The sequence below is a fragment of the Ursus americanus genome, chromosome 27, assembly GCF_024610735.1.
Source record: "Ursus americanus isolate L20-20 chromosome 27, mUrsAme1.1.p, whole genome shotgun sequence".
Lineage (NCBI taxonomy): Eukaryota > Metazoa > Chordata > Mammalia > Carnivora > Ursidae > Ursus > Ursus americanus.
The window spans coordinates 16,706,488-16,720,407 of NC_142153.1; the positions used below are offsets into that span (position 1 = coordinate 16,706,488).

The window sequence follows — 13,920 nt, forward strand, 5'->3', positions numbered from 1 at the left end:
AACAGATCAAAACTAAACAAAACTGGACAAACTGGTAACAAGTATTTTCTGAATTAGCAAGCTTAGTACATAATTACACATATATTAGAGTACATGAAGAGTATACAGACATCCTCAAAAGATTAATAAAAAGACAATGCAACAGAAAAGTGGGCAAATATATAAACAAGAAAATCACAAAAATTGTGAACATAAGAAGATGCCCAACTCCACTAAATAAATAATAAGAGTTGTATTAAAAAACTGCTTAGATTGGCAAAGACTCTGAAGGATAATGAATATTCTGCAGATGTAAGCACTCTTCTACTGTTCATGGGAGTATAAACTGGTAGTAATTTCCTGGAAAGTAAATGTATAGTTTTCAGCAAAATGTAATGTATAATCATCTGTACCCGGTAAATCTACTTTTATGCATTTATTGTTCTGATTTACTTGCATGAATACTCAATGTATGTACAAGGATTTTTAGTACAATAATCCAAGACAGCTGAAAGCTAGAAACCTAACTATCAATACAAGACTGGTTAAGATTTCAAGACATACTACAACGCTATAGTAATCAAAACAGTATGGTACTGGCACAAAGAGACAAAGGCTTTCATAACTTACTCAGTTATGAAATGAGTGAGTCATGGAATAAAAGGCACAGCATACAAAGGGCAGTCAGTGATACTGTAATAGTGTTGTGTGATGACAGATGGTAGCTACACTTGTGGAGAGCATAGCACACTATAGAGAAGTTGGATTACTATGTTGAACACTTGAAACTAATGTAACATCATATGTCAACTATACTCAAAACAATTAAAAAATGAGACTGGTTAAATAAATATGGCATTATCGGTAATTATAAAAGTACTATATGTGCTGTAACAAATGCACTAGAAACATAATGTGCAGCTATTACAAATATAAAGATAAATTAATATGAAGCAACATGGGAAAAGAAACCTAAATCACTTGTTTAATGATCTGAATTTCATAAATGTATGGTAAATGCATATTAATATATACATAATGTTAACTAATAAAGTACTTAATGTGGATGGCAGGTATGGTTTTTGTGAGTGCCTTATGCACATTAATTCATTTAATCTTCACAACATTCCCATTTTACTGATTAGGAAGTGAAGAGTAATTTGCCCAGGATCCCAATTTATAGGCAGCAGAACCTTAATCACTAGGTTACATTATTTGCTTAAACTTAGTAAGGGCAGTTTAAATTTATTCCCATTTTTGGCAATCTCACCAAATAACAAACGAGAAATGGAGAACAAACCCAATATCCTTAGTAATATAAGAAACTGTAAGAAAATGAAATTACAATCACTAAAGCAAACTACCAAATAGTTATTAGCATGTTATTGTGGTAATGGAAATGTTCTTTATCTATGCTTTCCAATACAGTAGCCAATAGCCACATGTAGTTACTGACTTGAAATGTGGGCAAGTATATAAACAAGGGTGTGAATGAGGAATTAAAATTTTAATTTAATTTTAACTAATTTAAGTTTAAATAGCCATATGTGACTAATGGCTACTGTACTGGATAGCACAGGTCTGCAGTACTCTAGAGGGAGATGAATATGCTGATAGTCAACACATGTGGCCTTGACTTTGGGCATAATACAGGTATTCCTCAAAATTTATTACCCTGAAAGGCATCACTGTTTATTGTTTTTTTTTTCAAATGAGGTATAATTGACACACAATATTATATTAGTTTCAGGTGTGCAACATAGTGATTCGACACTGAATACATTGCAAACTGATCACCACAGTAAGTCTAGTTATTAAACATCGTTCTTTGATTAAAGTAATTAGCTATAAGCTTGTGGATGGGTAGGAGCAGAAGTAAGGCAAATCCTTATTTTACTGTCTCCATTTTAAGCCTTCTGGCTGAGGGATAACGTAGAGGGAATGACTAGGCAGAAGATCATCAAGAAAACAGAAAATTGAGCAAACTGTACATCAACTAGACCTAACACATTTAGAGAACACTCTATCCAACAAAAACAAAATTTCCATTCTTCTCAAGTGCACACAGAACATTCTTTTTTTTTTTTTTAAGATTTTATTTATTTATTTAACAGAGATAGAGACAGCCAGTGAGAGAGGGAACACAAGCAGGGGAGTGGGAGAGGAAGAAGCAGGCTCATAGCAGAGGAGCCTGATGTGGGGCTCGAACCCAGAACGCCGGGATCACGCCCTGAGCCGAAGGCAGACGCTTAACTGCTGTGCCACCCAGGCGCCCCACACACAGAACATTCTTCAGGACAGAGCACATGATAGGCTCAATAAATTTAAAAGGATAAAGACAGTACAATTTAATTCTCCAACTACAATGGAATAAAATTAGAAATCAGTAACAGAATAAACTTTGGGAAATTCACATACACATAGAAGTTAAGTAACACATTTCATAAAAAACCAATGGGTCAAATAAGAAATCAAAAGGGAAATTGGAAAATACTTTGAAATGAATGAAAATGAAGACACAACATACCAAAACTTATAGGAAACAGCTAAAACAGTACTTTTAGGTAAATTTATAGCTGTAAAAAAGCTATAAAGAAGCAAGATCTCAAATCAATACCCTAACCTTCCACCTTAAGACACCAGAAAAAGAAGAGCAAACTAAATCTTATGAAGCAAAGAAGAAAATAAAGATCAGGGTGGTTATTAACAGAGAACAGAAAAATAGAAAAAAAATTAATGAAATCAGAAGTTGGTTCCTTGAAAAGATCAAAAAAATTGACAAACCTTTAGCCAGGCTGACCAAGAAAATAAACAGGGAAGACTGAAATTAGTAGAATGACAATGGAAAGAGAAGATATTACTACTGGCTTTACAAAAAGAAAATTACTATACAGAAATACTATGAACAACATTACACCACTAAATTAGATAAGTTAGATGAAATGGACAAATTCCTACAAAGACACAAACCACTAAAACTGATTCAAGAAACAGAAAACGTGAAAGAGCTATAGTAAGTGAAGAAACGGAATTATTTAATAAAAAAACTACTCACACACAAAAAAGGCCTGAATGGCTTTATAAAATTATTTTTAAAAGATTTTATTTATTTATTTGAGAGAGAGCATGAGCGGTGGGAGGGACAGAGGAAGAGGGAGAAACAGACTCCCTACTGGGCAGGCAGCCCGACAAGGGGCTCGATCCCAGTTCCCCAAGATGACCTGAGCCGAAGTCAGACACTAACCAACTGAGCCACCCAGGTGCTCCCTGAATTGCTTTAATAGTGAAGTCTAGCAAATGTTTAAAGAAATATTAATGTTAATTCTTCACAAACTCTTTCCAAAAAAATGGAAAAGGAGGAAACCCTGGGGCGCCTGGGTAGCGCAGTCCTTAAGTCTGCCTTTGGCTCAGGGCATGATCCCGGCATTCTGGGATCGAGCCCCACATCAGGCTCCTCTGCTGGAAGCCTGCTTCTCCCTCTCCCACTCCCCCTGCTTGTGTTCCTTCTCTCGCCAAATAAATAAATAAAATCTTTAAAAAAAAAAAAAAAGGGAGGAAACCCTTTCAAACTTATTCTATGAAACCACTATTAACTCTGATACCAAAACCAAAGACATCACAAGAAAGCTACAGATTAATGTATGTTATAAACATGGACACAAAAATCTTCAAAAAAATTAGTTGTAAACCAATTCTGCCAACATGTAATAGAAATTACATACCATGACTAAATGGGATTTACCTCAGCAATGAGGTTTACTTAACATCTGAAAATCAATTAGTGTGATACAGCACAGTAAACAGAGTGAAGACTAAAAATCACATGATCATCTTGAATGATGCAGCAAAAGGATCTAACAAAATCCAATACCCTCTCATGATAAAAACACTTAACAAACTAGGAACAGAAGGGAACTTCTTCAACATGATAAAGGATATCAAAAAAACCCATAGCTAACATCATACTTACTGGTGAAGGATGAATGCTTGCCCCTAAGTTCAGGAACAAGAGGGTATGTCTATCCACTCTTACCACTTCTATTAAACATTCAACTGGAGGTCCTAGCCAGGGCAATTAGACAAGAAAAAGAAATAAAAAGCATCCAGATTGGGAAGGAAGAAGTAAAACTAACTATTTGTAGATGACCTAATCTTGTATATAGAAAAATCCTAAGGAAATCACTAAAAAACAACTAGAACTAATACTGAGCTCAGTAAGGTTATGGGATTAAGACCAATACACAAAAATCAACAATATTTCTATATACTTAAATGAAGAATACAGAAATTTGATTTGAGAAAACTCTTACAAAAGTATCCAAAAATATACTATTTGGAAGTAAATTTAACAAAAGAAGCATAAAACTTAGACTCTGAAAACCTTTAGCTCACATCCACTGAGGTGGCTATAAACAAAAAGTCAGACAGTAACATAGGAACTGGAAAATCCCAACACTGATACACTGCTGGTGTGAATGCAAATGGTGCAGCCATTTTGGAGAACCATTTGGCAGTTTCTCAAATGGTTAACACAGTGTCATCATATGACCCAGCAATTCCACTCCTAGCTATTACCGAAGAGAAATGAGAACACATGTCTAACACCAAAACTTGTACAAGAACAATCATAGCAGAATTATTCATAATTGCCAAAAGGTGAAAACAACCCAAACATCCTTCAACTGATGAATAAAGTGTATCTATTCTATGTAATATTCCATAAAAAAAATGAAGTGTTATATGTTACAATATGTGAGAACCTTGAAAATGCTTTTAAGTGAAAGTCACTAGTCATGAAAGGTCATGTCACTTCACATATTTATGACTTTCCTTATATGAAATGCCCAGAATAGGCAAATACAGTTGATTATTTTTTTTTTAAAGATTTTATTTATTTATGTGACAGAGAGACAACCAGCAAGAGAGGCAACACAGCAGGGGAGTGGGAGAGGAAGAAGCAGGCTCCCAGCGGAGGAGCCCGATGTGGGACTCGATCCCGGAATGCCAGGATCATGCCCTGAGCCAAAGGCAGACGCTTAACGACTGCGCTACCCAGGCGCCCCCAGTTGATTCTTGAACAATATGGGTTTGAACTCTGTGGGTCCACTCATACATGGATTTTTTTCAATTAATATATTGGAAAATTTTTTGGAGATTTGCCACACTTTTAAAAAACTCACACATGACCCACATAGCCTAGAAATGCCAATAAAAATTAGGTATTATTGTAAGAATACATAAGATACAAATATTGTATTACAGTATATATTGTAAGAATATATAAGATACAAAGTAGATGTTAATCAATGGTCTATGTTCTGGGTAAGGCTTCCAGTCAACACAAGGTTATTAGCAATTAGGTTTTCAGGGAGTCGAAAGTTATACATGGATTTTTTTACTACAAGGGGGATGACACCTCTAACTTCCATGTTCAAGGCTCAGCTACACATAGAGACAGAAAGTAGATTACTGACTGCTTAGAGGCAAGGGCCTGAGAGGAAAGGGACATGAAGGGTACATATAGTTTTTTTTGAGGTGATGATCACACTCAATAAGCTGGCAGAAACAGACATTTAAAAAAAATTTATGTGTTGGCAAGGATCTAGAGTAATTATATAACCTGATGCAACTGCTTCTGAAAACTAGTTGATATCCTCTTTGGATTAAGTTGCACATTTCTGATGTAGATATATAATACTCTATGTAAAAACTCTTGCACATATGCACTGAGACACATAAAGGTTTAAAACAGCAATGTTTGCAATATGGAGAAAACTGGCAAGTATCCAAATATCCCCAGAGGAATAGTATGTAGTCAACAAATGGAATAATGTGTGTGAATACATACATAAGAATGAAAAAACTACAGGTATACTTATCAGCACAGAAGAATCACAAACATAACACAGAGCAAAAGGAGTCACAAAAATATCTGCATTATAATTCTAGCTACGTAAAATAAAAAATAGGTTAAAGCTCAACTATTTTGCTTACAGATTCATAATGTATCAGAAAATAATACTCAGAAGCTCTAAGACCAGCACAGATGCTACCAAAGCAGAGTAATATATGTATCTTACCAGCCCTCTTAGGAAATCCAGTTGAGAGGAATCTCAAAGATGTCATAAGGTGTCCATTATCTACTTTTTGGCCAATAAATTTTACTGTTAATATTGCATATGGAAGACACTGCCTTGGTTTATCTACTGGCTTTGAAAGAACATTGTATTCATAGAAGTATACCTGGAAAGATAAATAAGAAGAAAAGAACATTTTTAAGCTAATTATAGTGTTAGCAGAACCAAATAAGCTCATATTTCAAAAAGCTATGTAACCACATGTTATTTATTCACTGGCTTCCATAAACCCATCCCTTCTCCCCATTCTTCAACCCTAGTTTTTTTTTAAAGTACAAAATTTTCCCCCAACCACATATATTTTCCTTGGTAGAGTATCAGTGTGGGTAGCAGCAGAAACAATCTGTTTTTAAACAAAGGGGAGGGTGGTGGGGGAATGGGATAGGCTGGTGATGGGTAGTAAGGAGGGCACGTATTGCATGGTGCACTGGGTGTTATACGCAACTAATGAATCATGGAACTTTACATCAAAAACCAGGGATGTACTGTATGGTGACTAACATAATATAATAAGAAAAATTATTTAAAAAAGTAATAAAAAATAAACAAAGAAGTGTTTTTCCATTAAAAGTTCAATGTTTTGTATATGCTATGAACACCTGTACTGTTTTAGTTGGAAAAGAAAGTTAATTATGAAAATAATAATAGCTCAATAAATTTTACATGTGGGAACATATATATACTTCTAGAAAATTTATCTTCATTTAATCATATGTATGATGCTATTCAATGTTTATTACATATAATTTAATATTCTACAGAAGATGAAAAGTCTACTGTCTTAGCAATTTGTCATAGAAAATTAATGTTTCACATGTAATGATGAACACATAAGCCTCTCTCCTGTGGCAAAATAGAGACAATTAATAACATTATTTCAAAAGAGCTTGTTATAAAAAAAATTGGCATGTTTGCAAGATAGCAATTAATCTACGGAACAACTAAATAAAAGAAAGCATCCATTGCATTCTGAACACAGTTAAATGCAAATATGGAAACTTCTTTACTAACATTCCTAGATCACAAATATTAAAGTAGGTTTCACTATTAATTTAAGAGATTTTTCATTTAATATTTTGAGAAGTTGTTTTAAGTCATGTATCATACAGTGTGAAGCATGTTACTTCCAAGTAGTCAACTGATCCAAAAAGTTAACATACCGCTGAATTGTAGGCTTGTAACTCAATGGTATCTTTCAGAGAAGGTACGCTTCTTGACATATGGCAATCAAAGTTAGGAGAAGGATCCAAAGAAACTTTGTTTTTATCCATCGAAGGCTGAATTTTCTTCACTTTTCCAAAGAGAACCTTAAAAAAAAAAAAAAAAAAAAAAGCAAAAAGAAGGTCCATAAAAATACACCAGAACATTTAAAACTCCCATGCTAGAACATGAAAGCTAAACTCTTTTTTAAACAAATACAAATGGAGAGATAATCTATGTCCCAGATGAAAAGGATGACATTCTATAATCATGTCAATTCCCTTTCTAAATTAAACTCTAAGACTATATATGTAATTTTAATTAAAATTTTAGAAAATCTATTTGTAGAAATGAATTTTAGTCTAAAAACTTATCTGGAAGACTAAACAAGAATAGCTCACAAAATTTTGAAGAAATTTTTTTAGAAAAAAAAATGTTGGGTCAGAGATAAGAGAATGATGGAACAGGGAAGGTGACTTGAACTCCAAGGTATTAAATGTTTTTGTTTTGTTTTTTAATTTTTAGAGAGAGGGAGAGAGAGAAAGTTATAGCAGGGGAGGGACAGAGAGAGAGAGGGAGAGAATCCCAAGCAGACTCCACGCCCAGCACAGAGCCTCCTGCGGGGCTGATCTCAGGACACTGAGGTCATTACCTGAGCCAAAATCAAGAGTCGGACACTCAGCCAACTGAGCCACTCCAGAGCCCCTAAATATTTTTTTAAAAGGATGGTACTGCCACAAAAAAGGCAGAGGGGAGAAAACGAACAAAATAAAAAGCCCCAGATAAGTCCAACCATTGTAAAAATACAGTATAATGTTAAAAGTACCATATGAAATAAGTGAAGCAAAAACACTCAATAAATGGTGTGAGACAACTGAAAAAATTAAATTCCCTTCTTAATATAGAGACCAAAATAAATGCCAAACAAGTTAAATATTTAAGTAATGCAAACACTGTAGAAAGAAATAAGTCACTATCTAATCTCAAAGTGAGAATTCTTTTCTAAGCATATGTGCCAAGAACCCATAAACCAGAAACATAAAATTATAAAATATTCCAAAACATTTATTTGTACATCAAAAACAAATGAGTATACTAAAAGACAACCTACTGATTGGGAGAATATGTTTGAAAATGACATATCCAATAAAGGGTTAGTATCCAAAATATATAAAGAACTTAAAGCAAACTGAAGCAGCCACTGTGGGAGACAGTATGAAGGCTCCTCAAAAAAATTAAAAATAGAACTGCTCCATAATCCAACCATTGCACTACTGGGTATTTACCCAAAGAATATAAAAACACTAATTCAAAGGGATATATGCACCCCTCTGTTTATTGCAACACTATTTACAAGAGCCAAACTATGGAAGCAGCCCAAGTGTCCAACGACAGATGAATAAAGAATATTTGGTGTATATATACAATTGAATATTATTCAGCCATAAAAAAGAATGAAATCTTGCCATTTACAACATGGATGGATCTATAAAGTATAATGCTAAGTGAAATAATCCAGTCAAAGAAAGACAAATACCACAGAATTTCATATGTGCAATTTAAGAAACAAAACAAAATAGAAAGGAAAATGAAAGAGAGGAATGCCTGGCTGGCTCAGTTGGTACAACCTGTGACTCTTGAGCTCAGAGTTGTGAGTTCAAGCCTCATACTGGATGTAGAGTCTACTTAAGAAAAAAAAAAGAGTGAGACAAACCAAAAGACAGACTCTGAACTATAGAGAACAAACAGATGGTTATTGGTAGGGGGGAGAGGGTGAAACAGGTGAAGGGGATTAAGAGTACCCATCTTTTTTTGGAGGGGGAGGAGAGGTTTGGTGCCCAAATGCAGGGCTGGAACTCACGACTCTCAGATCAAGACCTGAGCTGAAATTAAGAATCAGATGCTTAACCAACTGAGCCACCCAGGTGCCCCATGAGTACATTTATCTTGATGAGCACTTAATAATATATGGAATTTATGAATATTATACACCTGAAACTAAAATAACCCTGTATGTTAACTATACTGGAATTAAAATAAAAAACAATGAAATAAAATAAGACTGAGATGTATCATATACATAATATATTAATATATTAATTTGGATCAGGGTGAAGATACTGGCACTGAGCAGGATATACCAAAGAACACTTATGTGGCTGTGTATGGAAAACAAAACAAGGGGAGCCTGGGTTGCTCATTCGGTTAAGTGTCTGCCTTTGACTCAGGTCATGATCCCAGGGTCCTGGGATCCAGCCTCACACTGGCTCTGTGCTCAGCACAGAGTCTGCTTGTCCATCTCCTTCTGCCCCTTCTGCCCCTCCCACCCCGCGTTTGTGCACACACTCTCAAATAAATAAAATCTTTAAAAAAACCACAAACATAATTAACTGATAAAAGGTGGAACAAAGTACAATTAATAGGACAAATACACATTTAAAGTCAGCAATTCTATTACTGTTATTTTTCTATATAATAATACATTCATTCAAAATTAAAAACAATACTAAATGTAATGTGGTATCCTCCATTTGGGTACTAGTAGAGAAAAAATAGTAGAAAAACAGGCAAAATCCAAAAAAAGTGTAGTTTAGTTAATGGTACTGTACCAATGTTAGTCTTTTCATTTTATTATTTTTATTTTCTTACTGGAATACAACTGGCATATACAATGCTAGTTTCGTAGTTTTGACAGAAGTGCCACAGTGATGTGAAATGCTAACATTAGGGGGCAGTGAGTGAAATGTATAAAGGAACTTTCTATGCTGTCTTTGTAATTTTTCTGTAAATTTAAATTTATTCCAAAATGAAAATTTATTTTTTTAAAAAAGAAGACATTAGGGGATAAAATATAATTCAAAGTATATTCAAAATATACTTTAATGAACTCATAATGCTTAGAAATCAACTAGAAAAAAACCCCAACAAACTGGGAAAGGATATAAATTGGTAACTACTGTTCTTTTTTTAAAATTTTAAAACATTTTTTATTTTTAAGTAGGGTCCATGCCCAATGTAGGCTTTGAACTCAAAACCCTAAGATCAAGAGTCACATGCTCCACCTGCTGAGCCAGCCAAGCACCCCTCACTAAATATTGTTAAAAAATATCTGCAGAATGTTTAAACTCAGCAGTTAACTATGAAAAAAAATGAACAATGAGAAACTATTACATATAAGACTGGCAAAGATTAAAAAAAAAGTATAATATATAGAGCGAGGGCATGAGATAACAGATATTTTTACACACTGTGGATAGATATGTCAATTAAGGGGCGCCTGTGTGGCTCAGTCGGTTAAGCGTCTGCCTTCGGCTCAGGTCATGATCCCAGGGTCTTGGGATAGAGCCCCGCATCGGGCTCCCTGCTTGCGGGGTGGGGAGTTTCCTCCATCTCCTCCCCGCTTGTGCTCTCTGGCTATCTCTGTCCCTATCTCTGTCTCTTTCTCTCAAATAAATAAAATCTTAGAAAAAAAGAAATGTCAATTAACGTAATATTTCTCAGGACAGTTGGGCATTACATATCCAAAGCTGTGAAAGTATACATAGCTTTGGCTCCTAATCTGATTTTTTGGTAGGAATTAACCAATTAATTCTAGCAAATAATCACAGGTGTGTGTAAAAATATACCTATAAGGATGATCAAAGTAATAATTAAAGGTACAAAACAAAAATAACAAGTAATTTATATCCTCAAATTAAAAAATTTGTTATGCAAATTTATGATAGAGCTATATAGTAGAATACTATGGGGTTAGTTATTCAAAAGGCTATTAGAGGGATGCCTGGCTGGCTCAGCTGGTAGAGCATGCGACTCTTGATCTTGGCATTGTAAGTTCAAGCCCCACGTTGGGGGTAAAGATTTTACTTTAAAAAAAAATCTTAAAAAAGAAAAAAGCTATTAGAGAAGAATACTTATTTAGTGCAATGAAAAATCTGTCTTATAATCAATGAAAAAAGTTATATAGTATATAAAGAATATATTTTAATTACCATTATACATGCATATCTGCATACATAAGCAAGACTGCAGATATATAAAAAATTAACTGTGGTTATTAATGGCCTTATCAGAACTTAATATAAGCACCAAATTTTCTAAAGTCAGTATGTATTACTTTTAATATAAAAATTTGGCTTTGTGAATTTGATATTACTTGAGACCTAAACATATAAGGAATTATTCCAAAGGAAGCACTGGTTTTATGTGTATGTACCCATCCTATGTTACAAACCTGAGGATTCTGCCTACCTAGTGTGATTTGAGTAGTCCTGGCAAAGCTACAATTAACCATAAAAGTGTATCTTAACCAGTTTGTTGATGCTTAAGATTTGGTAAGACTTATTTCTTTTCAATTCTGAGTAATTTTAGACTTTCAGAAAAGTTGGGAAACTAGTTCAGAGGTCCTATATACTTGCATCCAGTTTTTCCTAAAGTTAACATCTTACATAAGCATGGCAGAATTATGAAACCTAAGAAACACTGTTATGTTGTAACCTGACACTAATTTGACATATAAGGTATGTCAACTATACTTTAATAAAAAATTAAAACAAAAAGAAATTAACATTGTATAATACCATTAACTAAAATAAAGACTAAGAGTTTAGTAACTTTAGCTTAAGCCAGGATTATTATAACCAATGTTTTGGAGAAAAACACTTAATACTCTGGTATTAATTATGGTCTGAACAAAAAAGAGAAAGAGAGAAGGGTCATTTAAGACAAAAAAAATACAAATTGGAAAGACAGAGATGATACAGGCTGCATTTGCTTACTTGGAGCTTTGTTTTATGCTGCATACCCAACTAAAGTCAAAAGCGGGAAAATTTCAAATGATGATGATGATGAAAGTAATATATATAGTATTCATTTTATATAATGCAACTTAAAAACACTAATAATTCATACTGAAAGAATATATTCAGATTAATTTAAAGCAACTGAATATAATATTTAGTAATTGTTTTATGCTACCCACCTTAAAAATTATAACACTTTCTACAGTAATGCTTCTACTATGAGCATAATTCAAAGCAACATCAACATGTCTAAATACATAAATTCCAAGAAGAGGATTTCCTAATATCTTCAATGTAGATGTTCTGGTACTTATCCCATTTTGATATATTTCAGCCACATCATTCTGAGGAAGTGCTAAAAAGCAGAAATGTTCTTCAAGTTCTCTGCCATGTCTTCCACTCTCACGCATCTCTGACCTAAAGCAAAACAAACCGTGTGTAGTTAAATGAGAATATTGACAGAATTTTCAAGAAGATATTTCAGCTTACTACAGTTAGAAAGCAAGACAATTACTGATAACATTCAGAAACATCACTATCCTGTGATAACAACTTAGGCTGAAAATCATCTAAGGAAAGAATTCAAGTAGATAACTACTCATTCAGAATTATGGACTACATTCTGTATAGGCCAGTGATAATAAGGGCTAACATTTCTCGAAGGCTACTAATATACCCAAGCACGCTAAGACTTACCCTTTACAAGCATTTTTGTAAATTTTTCCCTAATTTTCCAAGAATTGATTGCTATTGTTATTATTTTATTGTTGTTTTTATAACCATTTTTTCCTCATCCCCCTTGCCTCTGTTATACTCATTTTTAAATTGAGGAATATGAAGTTCAGAGAGTTAACAACTTGCCAAAATAGCGAGGTGACAAGAGTTGGAATTATATATGTGAACCCTTGTCCACTAAGTTCCAGGGCTCAGGTTTTCACTTGTCTATGGATGAAAGAACATGCACTTCTTAAATACATACATAGAGAGACACATATGGTAAATTATTAGGGACATTCTCCATTTGTCAGGGATCCAGATAGCAGCTGGAAGAAACAAGCTAGGATTTGATTACAGAGTACTCCTATCATAAAAGTAAGAAAATTATGAATCATCCTCAGAAAAGATTATAATCTGAAGTACACACACTCTTGAAATTTTGACTATACTGCACAAGAACCACTTAACTGGGGGTGCCTGAATGGCTCAGTTGGTTAAGCATCTGCCTTTGGCTCAGGTCATGATCCCAGAAGCCAGCCAAAGACTCTCTTGTTCCAAGAGTGCAACACACCAACTTAGATTCCTGCAGCTGACACCCACCAACATGCAGGTGCTCAGGGCTAGCTCCTCCAGCTGTGTACATATATGCTGTTGGCTAAACACCTGTTACCAGCCTAAACTGCTGTGTGTACACCATGGCAAGATCCTGCAGCCACATCAGACCACACCCATAGCCAAGGCTCCTATAACTACACGTGGGCCCAGATCAAGCCCTGTATTACATCACAAGCCTGTATTACTAGGTTCACCGGCAGGTAGCTACTCCAGCTGCACACCTGTATACCCTCTGGCCCAATCCCCATCATTAACCTCCACACTGCTATGTGTCCAGGACAAGATACAGCCAACACAGTAATGAACAACAGCCAGGATCCCCACAGCTGCCAGTACACATGCTGTTGGCTGGCCCTTGCTGTGTGCCCTGGCACCCACCACTACATGTGTGTTAGCAACTGGACCCTGCCACAACACAGGCACCTGCAACTGAGTGTGTGCATGGGACTGACTCAGGCCACTACGGCTGCTTA

The 13,920-nt window shown here is 34.8% G+C and overlaps 1 protein-coding gene across 1 annotated transcript in view; it reads right to left on the bottom strand.

The window, feature by feature from the left end:
* TEX15 (testis expressed 15, meiosis and synapsis associated) overlaps positions 1-13,920 on the bottom strand; it is a 51,139-nt gene that overhangs the window by 18,202 nt on the left and 19,017 nt on the right. The window contains exons 3-5 of the mRNA XM_045779365.2: positions 12,295-12,532; positions 7,277-7,423; positions 6,060-6,222 (exon numbers count right to left, since the gene is read on the bottom strand). Of these exons, the coding sequence (XP_045635321.2) occupies positions 6,060-6,222; positions 7,277-7,423; positions 12,295-12,532 (548 nt within the window). The remainder of the gene's footprint in view (positions 1-6,059; positions 6,223-7,276; positions 7,424-12,294; positions 12,533-13,920) is intronic.